At 45.9% G+C, this 20,401-nt stretch overlaps 1 protein-coding gene across 2 annotated transcripts; it reads left to right on the forward strand.

Moving 5' to 3' along the window:
• The first annotated feature begins 1,182 nt into the window (after positions 1-1,182).
• On the forward strand, positions 1,183-20,073 carry ASB4 (ankyrin repeat and SOCS box containing 4). 2 transcript variants are annotated; one of them, XM_085310527.1, is made up of 9 exons: positions 1,183-1,531; positions 4,598-4,659; positions 4,768-4,851; positions 5,496-5,665; positions 6,650-6,936; positions 10,577-10,876; positions 13,671-14,161; positions 16,033-16,146; positions 17,344-20,073. In XM_085310527.1, the coding sequence occupies exons 5-9, from the start codon at positions 6,660-6,662 to the stop codon at positions 17,530-17,532; spliced, it is 1,371 nt and encodes a 456-aa protein (XP_085166653.1). In that variant the 5' UTR covers positions 1,183-1,531; positions 4,598-4,659; positions 4,768-4,851; positions 5,496-5,665; positions 6,650-6,659; the 3' UTR covers positions 17,533-20,073. The 2 variants fall into 2 exon arrangements, with proteins under 2 accessions (XP_085166653.1, XP_085166652.1); XM_085310526.1 differs by having other exon boundaries at positions 4,768-5,665.
• Positions 20,074-20,401: the final 328 nt, after the last annotated feature.

Genomic DNA, 20,401 nt, shown 5'->3' on the forward strand with positions numbered 1-20,401 from the left:
CAGCACAAGCAGAATCAAAATACAAATTGTTATATGATGCTAATGTTTTAACCGTATTAGTGATTCGATCATATAGCGCAAGAGGCAACTGGTAACATTATTTTCTTTCCTCAGGGAAACTTTTAATAACTAATCTAACTCAAGGCAACTCCGAATTTAAATGMGAAGTATTTGCTTGTTTTCTTGGCTTTTATACTAATGGACTCAGGGTGATGGATCAAGGTACTGAGGTCTGCTCTGCAGGACGTAGGGACCTGCTCATGCTGCCTCTGCTCTGACAGCTGCTGGGAGAGCAGCGATTCGATTCTCACCCGCTTTGCCCTGCATCCTTCCCGATGGATCCAGGTTGGCCCTGCCTTGCGTCGCTCACGCACATCTCCGATGCCCRCCGAGAAGGCTGGAATTCCTGCAGTGTAAGCAAGATTTATCCCACACTGTACCAATAAAAATGGCATTGGGGATGCTCATTCCTTACACCGACATAGTTAAATCGTTACTTCTGCAAGTAAAAATTTGGTCTGTGGTGTTYAGGGAAGGGAGATGTCAATACCTGGAAGGAGTGAGCTTAACAGCTTACGTTGCTTAGAAATGCAGCAAACAAGAAGTGCTGTTTATCAGCGACTGATTTATCCAGTTGGGTGGGAAACAGAGGAGGTCAAAAACAGGCATCCAAACCTGTGGAACAGTCATACGAGTGCACAACAGATATGGGGCCACCGTAGGGTGGCTCATTCCCTATCTGCTTCATCACCGTGCCTAACCCTGTTCGTCACGCGCTGCCTGTTCTAGCGATATCTCGTCTTCCCCCTGCACACATTCCTCCCTCTTGGCAGATTCTTCCACGTGTGGCATCTTGGCGTCACTTCAAATTGAGTCCTTTATAGCAAGAACAGTCTTTTTCTTAGGCTGGCAAACAGTCCTGCTACTGCTGAATGAGTTAATATTCCTTTATGTGTCAGTATTTTGATCCAAGACGACTGGTRTTTTGGAGCATTGCCACCCTTGCAAAACTGGAGAGCCTTCCACACTTTGGCTGCTTGCCTATCCGAAAGCCTCTGACACTGCATTTGATGCGTATTTAATATATAGGAAACATCTCATAGCGCACCAGCTCGGCTCCATGCACAGCTTTGCCCGGGTTTTACTTTGCAGGCAAGGCAAAAGCTGCTGGGAATGGCCCGTCGCTTCCCCGGTCGAGGACTGCCRGAGCTCGGTACCGGCCGCCCTGCGGGAAGCGCGGCCAAGCGGCCCTGGGAGGGGAGACGAGAGACGCGGCCTCCTGCAGGGCTCTTCCTATGGGCAGAGAATTATTTTTGTCTCGCTGCTGCGAGGCAACACTTGTCTCTGAAGAGCTGCTTTCCACAGGCTTCATTTAAACCCACAGTCTACGCCTCACTTCAGCAGGAGGAAAGAGCTGTAAGAGATTTACATTTTAAGTGTGGTTTCAAAATCCCCCAAGTTTAAGTACTGCCAGATACTATGACACAAATCTGCAAAAATATGAGAAGAATTTTCCACTCGACATAGCTAGGTAAGATTTGTTTTTCCATTTCTTGAAAATACTGACTGCCTGATTTCAATTTCCCTGTATATGCTGGCACCTTGTTTACAAATATATGCCTTTGACCCAAAGAACCTAACAGGACTGTATCTGGGTAAAGAGGGTGTTTCRTTTGAATTGTTTTGCAAAATAAGGATATTTTGTGTGTACTTTTTATACTCAGTGTTATCTTAATGGATACTTTTGAAATACCCTAAACTCAGTGCTACCACTCTGCCATCAATAGCTAACCCAACTATAACACAGTAGCTTCTGGACGTCCTAATGGATATGTTCATAGCACCATGTGGAACAACGCACAGAAACAGAAGAAACAGGTTCCTGGAGCTGAAGATGGGAATAGCACACATCAAAACCAAAAAGAAACCCATGGAAGAACATGCCAAGCCTTTGCCATAAAGTCTTGCCATGAAGCTCAAGCTTGTTGGCATCAACCGTTAATTTTATGACACCCACATGCCTCAAGACTAGGCATCGCTTGGTATACATTTTTAAATTATATTTCCTTTATCAAAAGTAAAAACGACTCTCAAAGGTGCATARGTTCCCTGCTCCTAGGAGTATGGCCTCCAAGGAATTGGGACATAAGTATCTAAATGCTTTTGAGGATCTGAGACCCCYTTTTTTCCCTCCTGTCCCTAACAAATGAGTACAAAGGCAAAACAATACAACAAAAAACAAGAGGAGAATTCCAAACTGAAAACACTAAGGAGGTGACCAAGCTACCAGGATTAATTTACAGAGAAGACTTTTCTCAGATGAGCTGAGTATCTGGAAAAAAAGTTTGCACCTGGCACAGCTAAGGATTTTTTTCTTCATTAAGAAGTAAAGCAAGAAGAATGGAAAAGATTTATGTAATTTTTACACTCAGGGCCAGCATTCTGGAAGAAAATCAGATAAAACATAGCAGTGGCTAAAGCAGGCAGAAAGATGTATAAGAATGAAAAAAAGGCAAATGAAATATTGGCAAAAAGCTGTGTGATGCAGCTAAGTGAAAGGACTGTGCTTAATCCAACTTGGGAACCAAGAGAAGTCAGGAAGAAATAGTTGATTTGTAAGCAGCCTGGGCAGTGACATGAGAAACTTGGGCTGATGCTGCAGAGGCTGCTAAGGCCCCAGGAAAATAAGGGAATTGTGATCATGACTGCAACAGTATTTTTAAGAGCTTGCACTGTTCAGAAGAGATGAAAGTGTGGGATTAACTCAAGGATCTGTTTCTTGCTTGAGGGCGGCAGATCTGATGTTTCACACGTTTCCGACCTTATGAGGCTTCTGAGCAGGACTGACCACTTCGCACAGAGGCTGCATTTTTACTGCATAAGYAACCTGCTTTAACCAGCGATCTGCTGGGGACGGAAAGGGTGCCTGCCTTGTGGAGCTGAGCTCTAACTGGTCAAGCACACCAATACGTGGCTGCAAAACTGAGAGCTGTGGGGCACGCGCATACCCCTCCGTACGGGGAGGGCACTGGCAACAGCCCTGCTGAAGCTGCAGGAAGGTGACACTGAGCGGTGAATGCTCTCCATACCCACCCCGCCAGTGCGACCTTTTGACAGTATAGTTGCAGCACAGGCTGATTTGCAGGACACCACAAGTCCCTCAGGCCTGTACCAGGAGCGTTTTCCGTGGTGCAGCTAGAGACGAGTCCCCTGCTGCTCCAGTTGCATCACAGCCGCTCTCTTGGAGCCATTCTCTTTTTTCTGGCTTTCTGCCTGCCCCAGCATAGAGTTCAGGACATTGCTCTTCACTTCCAAAACTCTGCTCTGCTAGAGCTGTTCCCAGCTCTGCTGCAGACACGCGAGCCACGTAGCTGCCAATATATCATCTCTGCACAGTACTGAGTGCCAACGGAGGGGCCCCGCTTCTCCAGTCTCCTCAGGAGACACATTTTGCACAGCCTGCCAGGACATCTTTTCTCATATTCTCCTTTTCTCCTTAAAGTTCTCTTTGCCTCCTATTAGCAGTGACATCTCTGACTTTCCTACAAAGCCCTGTGCCACCAAGCCATCCTTCTCATCAGACCATCCTCCCCTCATGTGAAATTCCCTTCGTGCAAMTACCTCAAGGCAGCCTTCCCCAGCTCAGTTCTGTTGATTGATGCCCACCTAATAAAAGACATGGCCCTCGAGTGGAAGTGCTTCCCTTGACTTCAATGGACCTTGGATCATGTCCACAATAACTTGCTTTATTTGACAGAGAAGGTCCTCAGCAGCCCATCTGAAGTCACCAACAAGACTGCTATTAACTAAAGCAAAAATCAGCGCACACCTGAAGGGCTTTGCCTGCTCTTCTCCAGCTTTGTCCTGACTTGTGAGGTGCTGATCCAGCCCATCCCAGYAAGGTGCAGGTGTTTGTGTGCCTGTGCACACGAGTGTGTTGTGCAGAACACAAGGAAAGGCCGGGGCCAGGAGGGCAGGATTTCATGTCCACAGCAAAATTACGCCTTTGCACTGGCTGTCTAATTTAGACAATTGCTTCTGAATGTGGAAACTGGATTTTCTTGGTGGATACAATGTGTGAATGCTGTGCAGTGCCCATCACAGCAGCTACAAGCCTAACCTATAAATAGCCATAGTAAATGTTATTTGTACTAAACCAGTGATGTACTATTGTTTCATGGTACAATGTTCAGAATACTTGGCAGTGTAAGGCTTGGATGCCATCAGTTCAGACTTTCAAAGTCAAACTGCCACCTTGTGGTATGGTGGGAGATAAAAATAAAAATAATATAAATATATAGTTACATGGGAAAAATCAGTCACTTTGTCCCACCAGTGATTTTCAGTACTTACATATTCTTAAATAAGTATCACAGCACTGTAAGTACATTGTGTGTTTGCCAAACAAAATTTTTATGTGATTATTTGTCAATGTAAAACATAAGGCCATTTCCTTGTTCTTGTATGTAATCCTGCTGAAAGCAGTAGTGTATTCATATGGGTAGGTTTCTCAAGACCAGACCCAAACGCATCATACAGAAAAACACTAACTGCAAAGGAGGCCAGTATCTGTACTTGTTTCTTTCCTCTCTTTAAGGCTCACCAGTGTTAAGAAAGATTTCTGTGAGAATCGGAGCAAGGCCACACAGATTACTGCAGGTGAGCAAGCCCTAGTGCTTCGGCTGGTCTGAGGTGCTGTCCCTGCCCATCCCTCTTGGATCTTGATGAATGTGAGGTGATTTTAATTAACTTTCTCTTTGACTCCAGGCCAAGCTATTGCAAATTGCTTCACATCGGTTGTCAACCAAGGGCAAGCCCGACGGAGCAGCAGACGCACAGCGATTTATTACAGTAATGTTTGTGCATCTGAAGCTTCAGATGGCAGAGCAGCATGGAGATGTGCTGGCGGGAACCTTTCAATACACCCTTATATTGAATGGCTTTGTATAAATCTAATGCTATTTACCAAAGATAGATGTAAAACTAGTCCATTTCATAAAGAAAAGCACAGCTGAGGTGAACTATTGATTGTAGCCACGTATCAGTGCTTTGGGCATRTACAACTTTTCAGATATAGGGGTTTAAAAAAGGTGCAAGTAACCAGAACTCCATAAAATCTACAGTTTACATCTTATCCTTCTGCTCATGGCAGATAAGCATTAACATGTTTATTTAAAGTATAGTCTGGAGACATCCACTACTGAGAGTAACAAAGAAAGAGGGGGGGCAGGAGGGCAGGAGGGAAAGTAAAGGTACTAAGAGCTTGGCACTGAACCTCATAGTGAGGCTACGAAGATGCAAATTGACTCCTGGRGCGTTAGAGCTGGTCTTTTTCTTTTCCCCGACTTTATTACAGGTCTGAACACAATACCTCAGAAAAGCACTTTATTTTATAAAGTGCTCTTTATTCAAAAGCAGTTAGGTATGATGTACTCATAAATGTCACAGTTCTCCAAGAATTGTTCTGTAACATTTCTATGGTGCACTTGCCCTAGCATGGACCTGGGAAGCATTGCCATGGACAGATGCCCTGCAAGTCCATGCAGGGCTGGCTGAGGAGACCGACTCCTGGAAACCCAGGGAGGCCACAGGGGCTGCCACAACTTCTGATATCACCCGGCTCACATCTCCTCATCAGCCCACTCAGCAGCTGAACTTGCAGGAGGTCAGGAAGAATAAACATGAAGATATCTTCTTAATGGTTGCGATGCCAGCTTATTTAAATCAAGGGTGGGAAGTCTTCTACTAGCTGTGGTTTCACCAGGAGCCCAGGCAGGTGCAGATGCCATCAGTGCTGCATGAACTGCTTGTGCATGGTGCATGGCAGCAGCTCATGGTGGCCAGATGTGGGTTTTCATCCATTCCCAATGCTGTTGCTGGCCCTGGGACAGGGACAGGGCTTGCAGGGATGCAGGAGAACAAAAAGAGAGGTAGGGGGAGCAATTCAGGGGGTGATGGGGTTGTGAGGGAGAGAGAAGGGCTCTCAATTTAGATGAAGGATAATTTAGATGATGGGAAAGGAGTGAGAAGAGCCGCACAGCCTGCTGGCACCTGTGAAGTCTGTAGAAATCCTGCTGCTTAGGATATTATACAGGAGCTTGGACTAGACAGGGTGATCCCTTGAGGCTTTACAGGTCAGGGCATCTGTGAGACCTGCATGGCAGGGGTGCTGCTCTGGACACCTCGTTGATGGCTGCAGGAATGTAATCAGGACCGATGTGCTGAACACTGTCCTGGGAAAGAGTGAGCAGCCTCCTCCAGAAGAGCACCTTTTTGTTAAAYGTACTAGTTAAAAGGCTTCTGCAGAGAGACCATCACCTCTCACTGCAGTCAGTCAATCTGCAATGGCAACCGTGAAAAGAAACATGAGTGTTTCTCCACTTGAGAAACAATGCCCAGGACTAGTGTCTTTCAGTGGGAGCATGGGGCAGGAGTAGAGGGTAACCATGTGCTTAAAGAAGCTTAAGGTATAAAAATCCCATGAAGATCATTCTTATTTTGGTGTTATTGCCAGTGTGTCTGTCCTCGCTTTCATAAAAAGAGTGTGGCAATATCCAAGAGTGGCATCTCCATGCCTGAAATGCTCCTTGTATAAATAGAACAAGCAGATCAGCATGACTTAGTGATAAAATTACCTTCTGGTCTCCAGGAACTTCAGCATGCAACTCTGCTCTAGGACCTCAGTGTACCCTTCTTCACTGCGCAGACAAATAYGTTTGGAAATGGAGCTGGAGGAGACTTACAAAGAAGGGGAGAATATAGAGGGGAGAATGACTCGATCAGCAGCAGCTAAGTTGGTGAAAAAAGCTTTTCTTGAAGCCTTGAAATTAAATGACTATGAAATAGTGGAAGAACTCTTGAGACAGAAGAAAATAGACGTGGACACGGTGTTTGAAGTGGAAGACGAAAACTTGATTCTGGCTTCCTACAAACAAGGTAAACACAATGGCAGGAAGCAGACGGGTTTGAGTAATTTAGGAGAAACTGTGGCCCTTTGTCCCTTCAGACTCTACCATGTATGTCAGTTGACAGGCTGTAAAATTGCAGTAGGTTTATATGACAGCTAAGAGCTGAGGAGGAGCCTGCATCCTCCTCCATGGAGGAYGTGGCGGCCAGGGCTGCCTCCTGCACTGCGTGGGAGCTGCTGGAGGGGAGGTTGCTGGCCCGATCCGTGGGCTCAGCCAAGGGCAAGCCAGAGACCCGACCGAGCCTCTGTGTCGCTGGTTTGGGGAAGGCTAGAGGGAAGAGTCCTTTGCATTTCCTCACGTGAACTCAAGTGCAAAGCCCAGAATAGACCGTGCAGCTAAACACAGTATATAAATTTCTAACGCGTACCCAGCATGTCACATAAACAGACCATTGAGAAACAGAAAACGTTCAGTGTCTTCCATTTTCAGTTTATAATAGTACTGCAGTGAATTGTCCTTAGCTCAGTCCTCAGGAAGTTCTGTGGACCTTGAATGCTGCTGAACAGGAGATTCAGTTTTCAAAGTGAGGTGTGCTGTTGTATCTATCAAATCAGAACAAAACACCATGAAGGGGCACAACCAGGAAGGACATCTCAGCTTTTCCAGAGTATAGAAAAAAACAAACCTGTTCTCAGCCAAATACTGGCTGAATTTCTAAAAACTTACAACTCACAGTGATAAAATAAGTTTAGTCTCCATTAAAATCAGTATGTTTCATTATTTACTTGCCAACAGATTCTTCATRTGAATCTAAAAAACCTTAACCATCAGCCCTTGCCAGAAATTAAGCACACATGGCGATAAACACTTCCAGTCCCAGCAGCACAACAAATATTCTTTTTTCCTGGGCCCTAAGGAAGGGACAATCGTCTCACATCTTCTCATTTGCTGTGCTTACTTCTCATTTAACAATTAGCTTCTGCTCTTTTGATTTCATAAGGGTGAGGATGATGCAGTCTTGGCTTGTTTTCCTTGGTGAGCAGGTCTGAACTAACCCACTCAGTGATAAAAATATCTTAAAATACTCTTCTGCCCTCAGCAAGCTAAAATGCATTCTTGCTGCAGTCTTAGGCTGCAGAACTAATGCATAGGTTTTTAATTGTAGATTATTTGACTGCAGACATTATCCTGTCTCTTTTGGAGACCTCCAAGAGACTCTGCTTTATGCTGAGGTAAATGCACCTAATAGCCTAAATCACAGCAGTGATTTACTTTCTTTTTCTGAAAAGCAGAAGGCACTCTACTAACTCTTGCACAAATCTTAACGATATTCTGAAGCCCACCTGACTGCGGTTTGGGAGGAGGACTTCCTGGAGTGGGAGAGGGGAGAAAAGTCGTGGCCCGGTTATGCACCATCCAGGCCACCTGAGCTTTGCCAGGCCTGAGGCTGTGAAGTGGAAAGGTGATGCCATGGGTGGGAGAGCTGCTCTGCTGCCCCTCTGCCAAGAAGGTTGCGGTCTTCTGAGGCCCCTGAGCTTGCAAGCGCTGTTGCTTTATCATGCGTCCACCGCAAGCAAGCACAAAGAGGCTCCCACAAAGCCCACACCATGTCTCAGCGGCCATCCTGCTGGCCTTGGGGATGCCTGGGTTTAGRGCAGAGAGCGAGAAGATGCTCCCAACACCCATAAGGGACTTGCCCATGGCAGCAAAGGCAAATGAAATCAATGGTGGTTTTGGGCAGGAAAATCGTGGCTATATAGAGTGGTAACTTGGCTCTTCAGCATTGCTTTCATGCTGTTCGTTACCATTTACGGCTCCCATCTGTACGTTTTCTAGCATCCAAGCCATCAGGTCTGGCACCGTGTGGGATAAGTCAGCTTGTTGCTGGCAAGAAGGAATTGGAATTTAGGCAGGGAGCTGGTTTAGGAGACTTGCTCTGCTATACACATGGGCCCCAGGATGCAGCCCGCCCCCTGCGTGCCCGGTTCAGGAGAACCTAATGAGGAAGGTTTCTTGCAGAAAGCGCCCAAGTTATCTGCATAGTCAATGGCTCAAGAGAGGTTTTGAGCACCTCTGTTGGCAATCCTGTCCGCTGCTTAGGCCTGCGGGTGGCCTCAGGGCTACCTGCTCTTTCTGCTGACTGAGCAGGTTACTTTGGCAAAAGTTTTGGTAGTCCCCAAAACTTAGACCTAAAGCGGGTGCCACGGATTGTGGACAGGTTTCCCACAGACTTGTAGATGGTTTCTCACCTCTGAGATCTCATGTGCAGGGAGTAAAAAATGCTTATATTTTTCAGCAACGTGCCACTGATGACACACCGGAGCAGCAGGTGCAGCTGCTACCTTGACTGTCAGTTTTATAACTGCACCCTTTAAATTGAAATCTAGCATTTTGCAGAGCGTTACAAGAACTATATTACTGATGGCTATTTTAAGATTGCAATTTAGCAAAGAGGGGAAAAGGAACTTTTAATCAAAGTTTCTCCCTGTCACCGGCTCTTTGTTTCCACCTACCTCTTTCCTTCCTCCCCATCTCTCTTTCTGTCTAACTCAATACATCTGATTGCTGTAAAAACTGTATCCATGTGACCGTAAGAATGAAAAGCCATATATAACTAGAGATTCAGAAATAGAGATTTGAATTAATTTGACCTCATTGCACATCTTTAGTATTTTTCTGTCTTTTACATGATAACAGTATTTAACKAGGCAGTTGTCTAAGGAGAAATAAATAAGTCAAACTCAGAAAATCTTATATGTGCACATTCTAGCTAAGATGCAGCTGCTATACCTAAAAGAAAAAGTTCTACCCTTCTACTGATGATTATTTTGTTTTACTTTTTTTAAACAAATGATAACAAATGATTATAGTAATCACTTCTGAGACTGTCTCTGTGCAGTCATTAAACGTGTAGTCCTGTCATGGGAACACAAAATTAAGTGTTAGTTGGTCTTACACYTGTTTGTAAGATTAAAAAAAAGGGGGGAGGGATCATTGTGAAATTTGCAGAGAAAAATCCAAATATTTTGGAACTAAATTTCACGCTGAGGTGTCACCACTTCCATTTGGCTCTCCAAGGTAATTTGCATCCTCCTCGAGACCCCCTGCTCGCTGCTGCAGAGGGGTGCTGGCAGTGGGAGGCCTGACCCCACTGCAGCCCCGCTGCCGGGGCTCTCTGCATGCGGTGCAGCACCGCAAGTTCGAGCCCAGCTCCTGCCACCTCAGCTCTCCGGCGCGTGAGCGGCACGACGTGCTGTTGAGTCACTGGCCTAAGTAAATGCTGCCTTTTTGTTCTAATGTCACCTCTGTTCAGCCGTCTGCAGGCTTAAGATCCCATTCCCTCGTATTTTTTAGTTGGCRGCATTGCAAACGTGCTGAGAATGTTTTTAATTCAGTCTACAGAAGTCACGAGAAAAAAGGAAAGCTGCCTTCAGGGTAGAGCCGCACGGCGACTACCTACCCRAAAGCCAGGCTGTCCAGCACGCACAGTAAACGCGCTTAGTGAAAATGAAGTTATGCTTGGCAGAACTTTGTGCACACTGAACTCCAACTGGTGAAATACAGTAAATTAAACCCCAACCCTTCCTCTACGCTCAGTTATCCACAGTGGTGGGTGATCCACAGAAAAGTCTTAGCCGAGGATGGTAATACAGTCTCACTTTGTACAGGATATTGGCTGCCTAGCTACAAATTAAAAATATCCTGGGCAACTGGGCTTCACCTCGCTGTCATGTACGGCCATCTGGAGTGTCTTTCGGTCCTGCTCAATCACAAAGCCACCATCAACTGCCGGCCCAACGGGAAAGCCGCGATCCACGTGGCGTGCGAAATGGCAAACGTCGAGTGTCTCAAGATCCTTTGCAACCACGGCGCGAAGCTGAACTGCTTCTCCATGAGTGGGCAGGCGCCCTTGCACTTCTGCACGACACKCACCGCCATGCCGTGCGCCCAGCAGCTGGTTTGGAGAGGTAAGGTCGAGCGAAAGGCTGCCACAAGCTCTGGAGAGGCTCCCGTGGTAGTGGGCTGTCTCTCTGTGGTTGCTCTTCCAAGGCACGTTGTCAAAGGACGGGTTTATTTACCTGCCCATCCACAGCCTTCTTCCCCTCCCACCTCCTAGAGCAGCTGAGGTTTCTCCCATGCGGTTCCTCACCCCCGTGTTTCCCTCTGCCTGCCCCTGCCCCTGCTCCAGGCACAGGTCCCCCTTCACCGCCAGCAGCCAGGGCCCGTCCCGCCTGCCCATCCCAYCCGTCTGCTCCCGCCGGCTCGTGGGACGGTCCCCCGCAAGCAGGGAGTCACTATTTTTTTCCCCTCTCTTCCTCATCCACGTTCACTATGAAAATGTTTCCACGTGAAAGCGGGCCCCTCCGCTCTCCTTTTGTGTTCGGACTTCCTTGACAAGCTTCCTTGGCAAAAYCCTTCCCATCGTTTGTTTTTTTGAGAGCTGGCGTTGAAAAACCGAACGCAGTTTTTTCAYGCTCTCTGTCCGTTTGTCGGCAGCCAAACTCCCACCCCTTTACAGGGGGAAAAGGCTGTTACATAAGATTAAGCTTTGCCAAAGTAAGATGCRTTTTGTTGCTGACCGTCTGTAACAACGAACCTATGAATAGACGTAATTCCCTGGATAAATGTRTTGGTGTCACACGCTGGTTCCTTAACACAAGGAAGCTGACTCTGGCCACAATAAGACGGCCATAAAGCGCGCAGCAAAGTCAGGCCTTCAAGAGGCATCGTCGCAATCAGACAGATCCCCCTAATTATCCCACTGTGCCGTGGCAAGTACAAAAGCTTTTATTTTTGCTAGGCACGTTATTAGTGCAGACTTTTCTTGAAATGCTGAGTCCAAGTACGCTTCGTAGGCAAGGCAAACTGCAGTCCCAAATGAATCACCCCTTTGCTTTTCTTCTGCRGGAAGGATGCATATTATTTTGTTTAGTAGAAAGGAAAATAAATGCTGCCACTTGTATCCTGCCCAAAGCAAACAGTGCTGGCAGCAGGAGCTAAGTGTGCTACCGTGGAAAAGCTTCGGAAGTCCAACGTACTCTTATAAAACGTAGCATAGGACGAATGCAAACGAAGGGTCGTATTCTGAAGGCTTTCTCCTCCTCACCACCAGCCACAGAACAGCACTGCTCCACAAGCTGCCCTTCACCCCAAAGCACTCTGTAAATTCAAATCCCCATGTGAGCTAAAGGCAGCGGCTCCAGCCGACATGGGAGAGGTTCTGGAGCAAAGCTGGGCTGGTGTTTACATACATGTTCTCATTACTCGGTAGCCAAAGAGCGGGTTTCAGTTAATGTCACTACACCAAAGTTTCTGGGCATATTACTCCCCCCCCCCCCCGGCTATCCCTGCTCAGTGGTGTCACTCTGGGYCAGTTCAGGTGGATGCAGCTCAACCGTTTCCAGTCTGGGGCACTCACCAAACAGGCAGAAACAATCCCGTTTTCGTTTGCCGCTTGCAAACATCAGTTGCTGACCCTCCCCTGGAAGTCAGCACGACTCCACGTGCCTTGCACACACCRTGGCTAGCACTCAGGTTTTCCAGCCCAGAGGAAGTTTTTGACTTCCCTTCCTTCTCCACAGTCCTTAGACCTCAGTCTTAGTGTTAAGTACGGCCATGTAGGGGCTTCCATGAGACTGGAGAGAAGTGATGGCCACTCAGCTTGTRCTTGCTCTTGCACAAGTGCTTCATTGCCAGTTTGCCAGGGTCCCTGGCTCAAATAAAGATCTGGAGGTGCGAGTCACCCAGCTGCTGTGGTCACCCGGCTTCAAAATCTTCCATCTCTGCAGGAAGCCCCTTGGCTCCCAGCCTGCTGGCCCCTGTGCGGTTTTATATTTCCTGTGGTTCCACTTTGCTCTGGGGAATGGGATCTCGACAACCTTCTCTCTTTTGTAACAAAGTGTTCAGGATTATTCCTGGAGTGATTTGTGTTCTTCGGGGCAAATTGCTGGTAGCTGGAAAGTATTACGGCAGTTAGAAAGCCAAGCTGCAGCAAGCAGGAACTAGGGACGCCTGTCACTATTTTGGCAGAAGCAGTGCAAAGAGCAAGGCAGAGTTTATGCTCCTTTTCCCCTGTAGCTGTGCAGAAGCTCTGCTTTACTGCCCAGAAGATGGTGCTGTTGCTTCAGCTGGAATATAAAATATGCACAAATTCAATGGCTTTACCAAGCCTGCTAGCAGCTTGAAAACAGGATCCAGACTCTCAGCTGGTGACTTTAGCTGTACTTTATATATATATATATATATATATATATATATATATATATGTATGTATGTATGTATATTATCTCTGGATCTAGTATAAAATGTCCTTTCTTTCTGACTCCCTGTTAATAGGGTGCTACAGGAAACGTTCTCAAAATACAGATTTGACCAAATTATTCTCTAGGGTAGAAATAAAACTAATTTTTCATTCAATTCCTAATTTATAGGAAAAGGCACTTCACAGAGATTTGGACCTGAATTTTGTTCAAAATGGAGTGTTAAGATAAGGTCTTCAATCAGCTTTGATAAGGTCCTCTACCCRCTTAGGGCCAAGCTATCACATCTGAAGCCAGATCCAAGAATCTCAAAAGTTTCTAAGGGATTCTCTGGAGGCCTATGAAATGCAGAATCTATGCCTCTAGCTATTTGCATTTCCACAAACATTTTCAGGCTAGCTGCCCATCCTTACTCTGTCCTTGGATAGCAGGACACAAGCAGAGAGATGTTTGAGCCAGGATTTTGTTGTATTGAATTTTTCCCATCCTCTTTCTTTCGCAGGAGCAAATGTGAACATCAAGACGAACAACCAAGATCAGGAGACTCCCCTGCACACGGCCGCACGCTTGGGTATCCCTGAGCTTGTGGCCTTTTACGCAGAACAAGGAGCACACGTTGATGCTGTCAACGCCCACATGGAGACTCCCCTGGCTTGTGCTGTCTATTGGGCCCTTCACTATAAGGATCAGATATACAGCCCAGACCACCACCTCATTTGTCGGATGCTCTTAGACTATAAAGCTGAAGTGAACACTCGTGATGAAGATTTCAAATCACCGCTCCACAAAGCTGCCTGGAACTGTGACCACGTGCTGCTACACATGCTGCTGGAGGCAGGGGCAGAGGCYAACATCATGGATGTCAACGGCTGTGCGCCCTTGCAGTATATCTTAAAAGTGACATCTGTGCGGCCAGCTGCCCAGCCTGACATTTGCTACCAGTTGCTGCTGAATCATGGAGCCGCTAGGATATATCCTCTGCAATTTCACAAGGTTAGGGACTACTCTGCGCGGAGTAGGGAGAGTGGAGAGAGGTGATGCCTTGAACGGGAGTAGGATAAGAGATACAAACTGCAGGGTCTGGTGATGTCTGGGTTTGCTGGAGTCCTGCTAACTGTGGATCCAGAATGACTGAAACCTCGTGTGACCGGCTGTTGTACGATTGTTTAACAGAGGCAAAATTACATTTGCTAGTTCCAGAATCCAGACATAGACCCCATTTTCATTCTTAACCAACCTGAAATCCAAACTTTAAGTGCTGGTTTAAGCAAACATTTCAGAGTTGATTCACTTTCCTCATTTCAGAAAATCTATACGTTTTTGTCAAACCTGGTTCCATTCAGGCTTGTCTAAGTGGAATTATATGTTATGGCTTGTCCCAAATGTTGAAGATCAGGCTAGACAATTCAGTTTGTCACTTTTAACCTTTAAAAATGTATAAATCTATTCGAACTGAAATGGATCTCAGTAAAGCTTTGGCTCGCTCCCAGTAAAAATGTGAGAAATTAAGGGGAAAGGTTGGACTTGGGTTCAAAGATGATGAAAAAAAAAGAAAAAAACAATTACAGGATCCATCCAAGGGATTTTTTTAAGTTCCACAAAGCCCAAAGCACAGACAGAAGTAACTGATAGACTTATATCAGGCTACTAAGTAAACTTGCTGTTATCAGGACTCATTCTCTCTAATCCTCTGTTCTAAACAACATTTTGCAGCTTCTCTACTATATTTGTAAAGTTTCAACAGGCCAAGCCACCAGAAATCTTTGAATAAAATGCCAGATCTTCTGTGGTACATGGGCTGGCCATGTTTATAATAAGTAAGGAGCATAGTCTGGACCAAGCTGTTTTCAACTCATGCTTCAACTGATAACACTCRTTTTTCTAAAATGCGTTTGAGAGTTGGGCCAGGGGTCTCCTCTGCCCTCTTCTGCCTTTGATGTGCTGCATGGACTGGGTCTCGCTTCCAGATCATCATTTGCTGTCTATAAAATACATAGGGCAATGTTTATCCCAGAGGGATGTTCTGCATCCTGTACAAAAATGTACCCAGGACAGCGCGAACACGAAGCGCTACTCCATGCGTATGGGCTACAGCAGACTGTGGCCCTTTCTTGCCGAGCTAGGGTGACCGAGCAGAGCACGGGCTTCCAGGGCCTCACATGGTTGCAAGCCGTGCTTCTGAATCGTGCCATCTACCAGGCTTTTCTGGTAGCCGTGCATTTTTTGATTCATATGAGGAGATTTGTTCTCCCCGTAACGTATAGGTGAAACTCCTGTTACTTGTAGTAGCTATGCTGCAGTAGCTGTGATGGTCTCAGGATGGAAGCACGGTAGGGAGGAATAATTTAATAGACTGATAAGAAAAAAAATAAAATAAAATAAAGGAGAAGCTTTCAAGCTTGAGTATCCTCCTGACCCTCATGAGCACTCTTCCCCTGATGGAGGGAGGGTGTTGCTTGTGTAATGGGAACGGGCAGCCTTGACAGCCCAGCAGGAATGAGGTCACCACTCCAAAAAAAGCAGAGTCCAGGCTTGAYGGGAAGGGCTGCAGAGCCGGGAGATGCATGCCTGCTCCCTGCGCTATGTGGCCTGGAGCAAATCTGGCTTCAGCTGGTGGCGAGATGCTCAGCTTAGCTATTAAACAYGTTATCTGCAGATTCAGGTGATAAATCTCCCATCAGCAAGCTGCATCACGCTGGGGACCAAAGCCAGCGTTCCCATGTGGCACTAACCCGGGTGCACGCAGCTCCGTGGGGCGCAGCCTGGTTGCACGACGCTGTGCGGAGCTACGCGGGCAGGGCTGGCTGGCTCCAGCCCCCAGGGCTGCATCGGTGAAATATTCATGGTCTGYGTCCTGCCCGCAGGTGTTACAGGCCTGCCATTCCCACCCGAGAGCCGTGGAGATTGTCATCAATTCTTATGAGCACATCAAATCGACATCCAAGTGGAAGGAGGCCATACCTGACGACGTCTTCGAGGTAAGCCCTTAATGACTTGAAACTGCCTTGATTATAATTATCATGGGTTTTTATCCCTTGATTATTTTCCCTTTACTTCAGGTGCAACGCTGGCACCTATTTTTTGACTCATCCCGAACTGTGTCAAAATTTACAAATCAGTGCTGAGCTGAGGTGCAACAGTATATGCTGTGCATTATCAGTGGCATTCAGGGAACCACATCTATATTCTAATTCAGAATTATAGAGCCGGAGGAGCTGTGAGACTAACGGCTTTTTCAGGTCAGCTTCATTCAGGAAGCATAAATCCATCCAGGTGAAGACAAAATTAAGTGTTAAAAGTCTTTTTCACAAAACAAAAAGGAAAAGCACTGTGTGAGTTAAAAGTTAAAAAGGAGATAACTGATTTCATTTTCAAACAAAAATTTTAATCTAAAATATTGAAACGCTCCATTTTAGAAAAGTCTGTAATTATTCTATTTTTTATTGCCATGCCGTTTTGGTTGTCAAGGTCATTTGCCAAATCTGACATGAAATTGGAGAAAACATTTTGTTGACACAAACCTGTACTTATCAATAAATAAAATATTCATCTGAAAAAACATTTATTCAGGGCTATGAAGTAACAAGAATACCGAACAAGGTCAAGGCGTTGGATAAATGTTAATTATTCTCATATATTTACCATTTGCTACTTTTATTTCAACATCATTAATTTGTAATAGCTGCATTTTTCCTTTGTGGAGACGTGATTCTATTTATTCTCAAAGGATAGTAGGGCAATGACCAAGTCCAGAGTTGCTTGATATTTCTTAGCTTCAGCTAACTCATCAGCAACACTGGCCATTTATTGCCTAGCTGCCCTGCAGTGGGGTTTAGATGATTAACTAGTTAGTTTGCACTGACCCTGAGTTGGCTGAAGCTCTCCTCGAAGTAGGACGACTAACAGAAGTTAGTGGAGGAAACCCGGACATAAGGCATATCAAACCTAGAGATATGGTCAGGCATTCTTTGACTTAAGTAACACTAAATATTTGAGACAAGAATTTCATGCAGACATTGGCTAAACCAAGGAAGCCCCACTGCTGGGCAAAGCTCTGAGGCATAGGATGGCTATGGATGTGTTTTTACCTCATTCTGCCATGGTGCACRTGTTGGGGGGCACAGCTGGGGGTGGAAGAAAGCCTTATGGCTCTAAAACACTGTTGTTTCTTGCAGCGATACCGGGATTTCTATGACTCCCTGTTTGCCGTGTGCAGCAATTCACCGCGGTCGCTCATGCACCTATGCAGATGCGCTATTCGGGAGACGCTATCGAAAAGGTGTCACAGGGCCGTCCCCTTGCTCACCATCCCGCTCGCCATGAAGAAGTACCTGCTGCTGGAGCCAGAGGGAATCATCTACTGAGCCGCAGCAGGGAGGGTGTCACGCCGCCGTCCCAGCCCTGCACCTGCGCAGGGCCGTCCCCGCACTGCCCCTCTATAGGAGACCGGCACAACTCTTGCGCAGACCTTTGCTTTCRTTTGCTCCCAGGCCAGCTGGAAGCTGGGCTAGGGTTTGCTGACTGCTCTGGGAGTTGTTGTCTTTCCAGGCTCACAGCGTCAGGAATGGGATCTGTAGTCTCCTGGAGGAGCTCAGGAAGGCACAAATGCAGGACTCCAAACTTTATGCTTCCGTCAGTCTGGTTTAAATGACCCCAGCAACGATGCTTCTATTTCTTCTGATAACTATTCCACTGCCCATTAGATGTCATTAGAGTCAATGCAAACAACTTTTGATACGGTTCTCATATTTTCTTCAGTGGTCATTTCAGGGGTAAAAGCAAGGCTACTATCAAATACCAGGATACTCCTTAGACCCAGAGAAACACTTTCCCCAAAACAAATGGGTGAATGGCTTTGAATTCTGACCACAGAGAAGATTTCAGTCATTTCCCTATTTCCCTATGGATTGACTCCGAATGCAGTGTTAATTYGTTGTTCAGTACACCCCTCTGCATCGTATCAAGCTTTGTCATAGGAATATCTCTTTCACTCTTGGCATATGAACAGGATTGAAATCTGCAGCACTGACATTTCTGTGCATTGCTCTTCAGGCTTGGGTGGCTTGTGGTGTTCCCTAACATGGCTGGGCTGTGCCATGGGGCAGCAGATACAATCTCTGCTCTCACTGTGACTGGTGATAAATTCACTTTGTGATGTTGAGAAACACAGAGTAGATTTACCCGTGTAACACGCACAGCTGTGCATATACCCATCTCTATATATTCCTCAGGGTGGTGTTCAGTGAGATTTGTGAAGAATATGAACTTTTTTCTCCATTGAATATCAAAGGAACCTAGCCCATTAGCATGGACTATATATCCCATTTTTTGACAGCTAAGCTCAGGTGAGATGACTCTCATCTTAAACGGAAAGCATTTGCAAGATGATGCACTGGCTGTGGTGTTACCAATCCACCAGTTCTTCCGATTTGCAGGTCATGCACAGMATGCACAATGGTGCGATTTGACCTGCAGACGCAGTCCATTCGTATTCCCTTTTTACWTTTGATGTCATCTGTCTGGACTGGTCTATCTCTCCCGGACTCTACTCAGGGTTTTCTTAAAAGAGAAGCGAGTGGAGCCCAGCACTGGGAGCCAATAACTCCTGATTTCTGGTTGCATCTCCAACCGTGGTACCTTCTGTGCTCGCTATTATTATTAGGTCTTTGGGAGAGAGCCTGCAGCACACTAGGCTCTTCCCAGCTGCACGAGAGTTACCAAGCTGTTCAGTGTCTCRGTGTCTGCAATTGCCAAGGGGCACCAGCAGCACTTCAAGGAATGTGCAGATTATTTARTACTGTAGATCACTTTGCTGACAGAAAGCACAGTGATAAGAGCCAGTATAATTAATAACAGACCTAGTAAGTACTAAATCAGTATCAAAAGCTGTCCTACCATTAAACCCATCCTCTTGATTCCTGAGATAAAACTTACTTTTAATGTAGCCCGAYTTTTTTAAACAAGCTTTTATATGAATTGCGTTCTTTTCATCTCAGTTTTYATGAGTCAGACCTGTACACTGTGCTAGGAGAGGATCCTAGTTCTTAGGTTTGTTCACGTTTAGCTAGACAGCAATGTTGATTGCTGTTCAGTAGTTTCCAGTTCCAATGCACTGTTTCAAACACAACCTAAACCATGACGAAACGTTTCCCTGTATGAATAAAAGGGGGCCCATTGCGGTATAGGGTCCCCTCCTCGACTGACCAAAGGATCTTGAAAAGCTGCAAAGATTAAAGCTTTTAATAGCTCTAGCTGAGACACTGCAGTAGTTTGCATGCCGTTATCTGGGACAATTTATAGAATAAACTGCTACACAGAGAATCACCTCCTTGAGGTAGCGCCAGGTTAATGGAATCCAAAGAATTCTGCAGGGGGGGGAGAATTCATGGATTTGGAAGAAAGACCGAGAAGCTTACATTATCTAAAAACAAAGCTTTTCTAAGCAATGTATCTATGTAAATTAGGGATGAGGGAGAGGACTTTTGCAAACCAGGCAAGGCAAGAAAATATTTGTTGCTTTCTGAGCAGTCTGACGATGGGACAAGGACAGCTGGAAGTAGCTGATTTTATTTGGAATGTGTCCCTGCACTCAAGTGAAATTCGGCATCTGCAAGAGGGAGGTTTAAGGCAGAACAATAGCTGCTTTTTTTTGACCTGTCGCAGACAGGACTCTCTTGCTGAGAGAGAAGAAAAAAGGCTGTCACCAGTATTCCTGAATTCCCTCAGATCCTCCCCCTGTGCAGCTCACAYACTTAATTTTTATTCTGTGGGCACCCAGCCTCACTTGCAAGCTTTGTACCAAGCAGGTGCCAGATTATAGCCATTGTGGGATCTGACAGGGAGCACAGTGGGATCAGGCTGATTATAGTCATAGGAATTTGCAAGCTGTTAAAAACACTGGAGAACATCCCTATCACAGAAAAAAAGAAAGACCTGATTGATGCAAATTAATTGCTTCTGTTGTTGGAGTTAGAAAGACCATCAGTAAGCAAGCCTTATTATTTGCTACATTTTAACATTTCTTTCTTTTTTTCTCATAGTCTATTCTCTTCCCACACACTGGATGGAGTTGCCCATGTGAGTCCTGGCAGTACTTAGTAATAAGGTCATCATTTATTTTCTTTACAGGATGCACAGTCTCATTATTCTGACAGATTCCTAGAAATTTCACACCGTCGTGTAACTCTCGATCATGCCTCTGTGTTCTCAAAGCCGCCACAGATTGGAGGGCTG

The sequence above is a fragment of the Rhea americana genome, unplaced genomic scaffold (assembly GCF_003343005.1).
Source record: "Rhea americana isolate MKP2758 unplaced genomic scaffold, rheAme1 scaffold_32, whole genome shotgun sequence".
NCBI lineage: Eukaryota > Metazoa > Chordata > Aves > Rheiformes > Rheidae > Rhea > Rhea americana.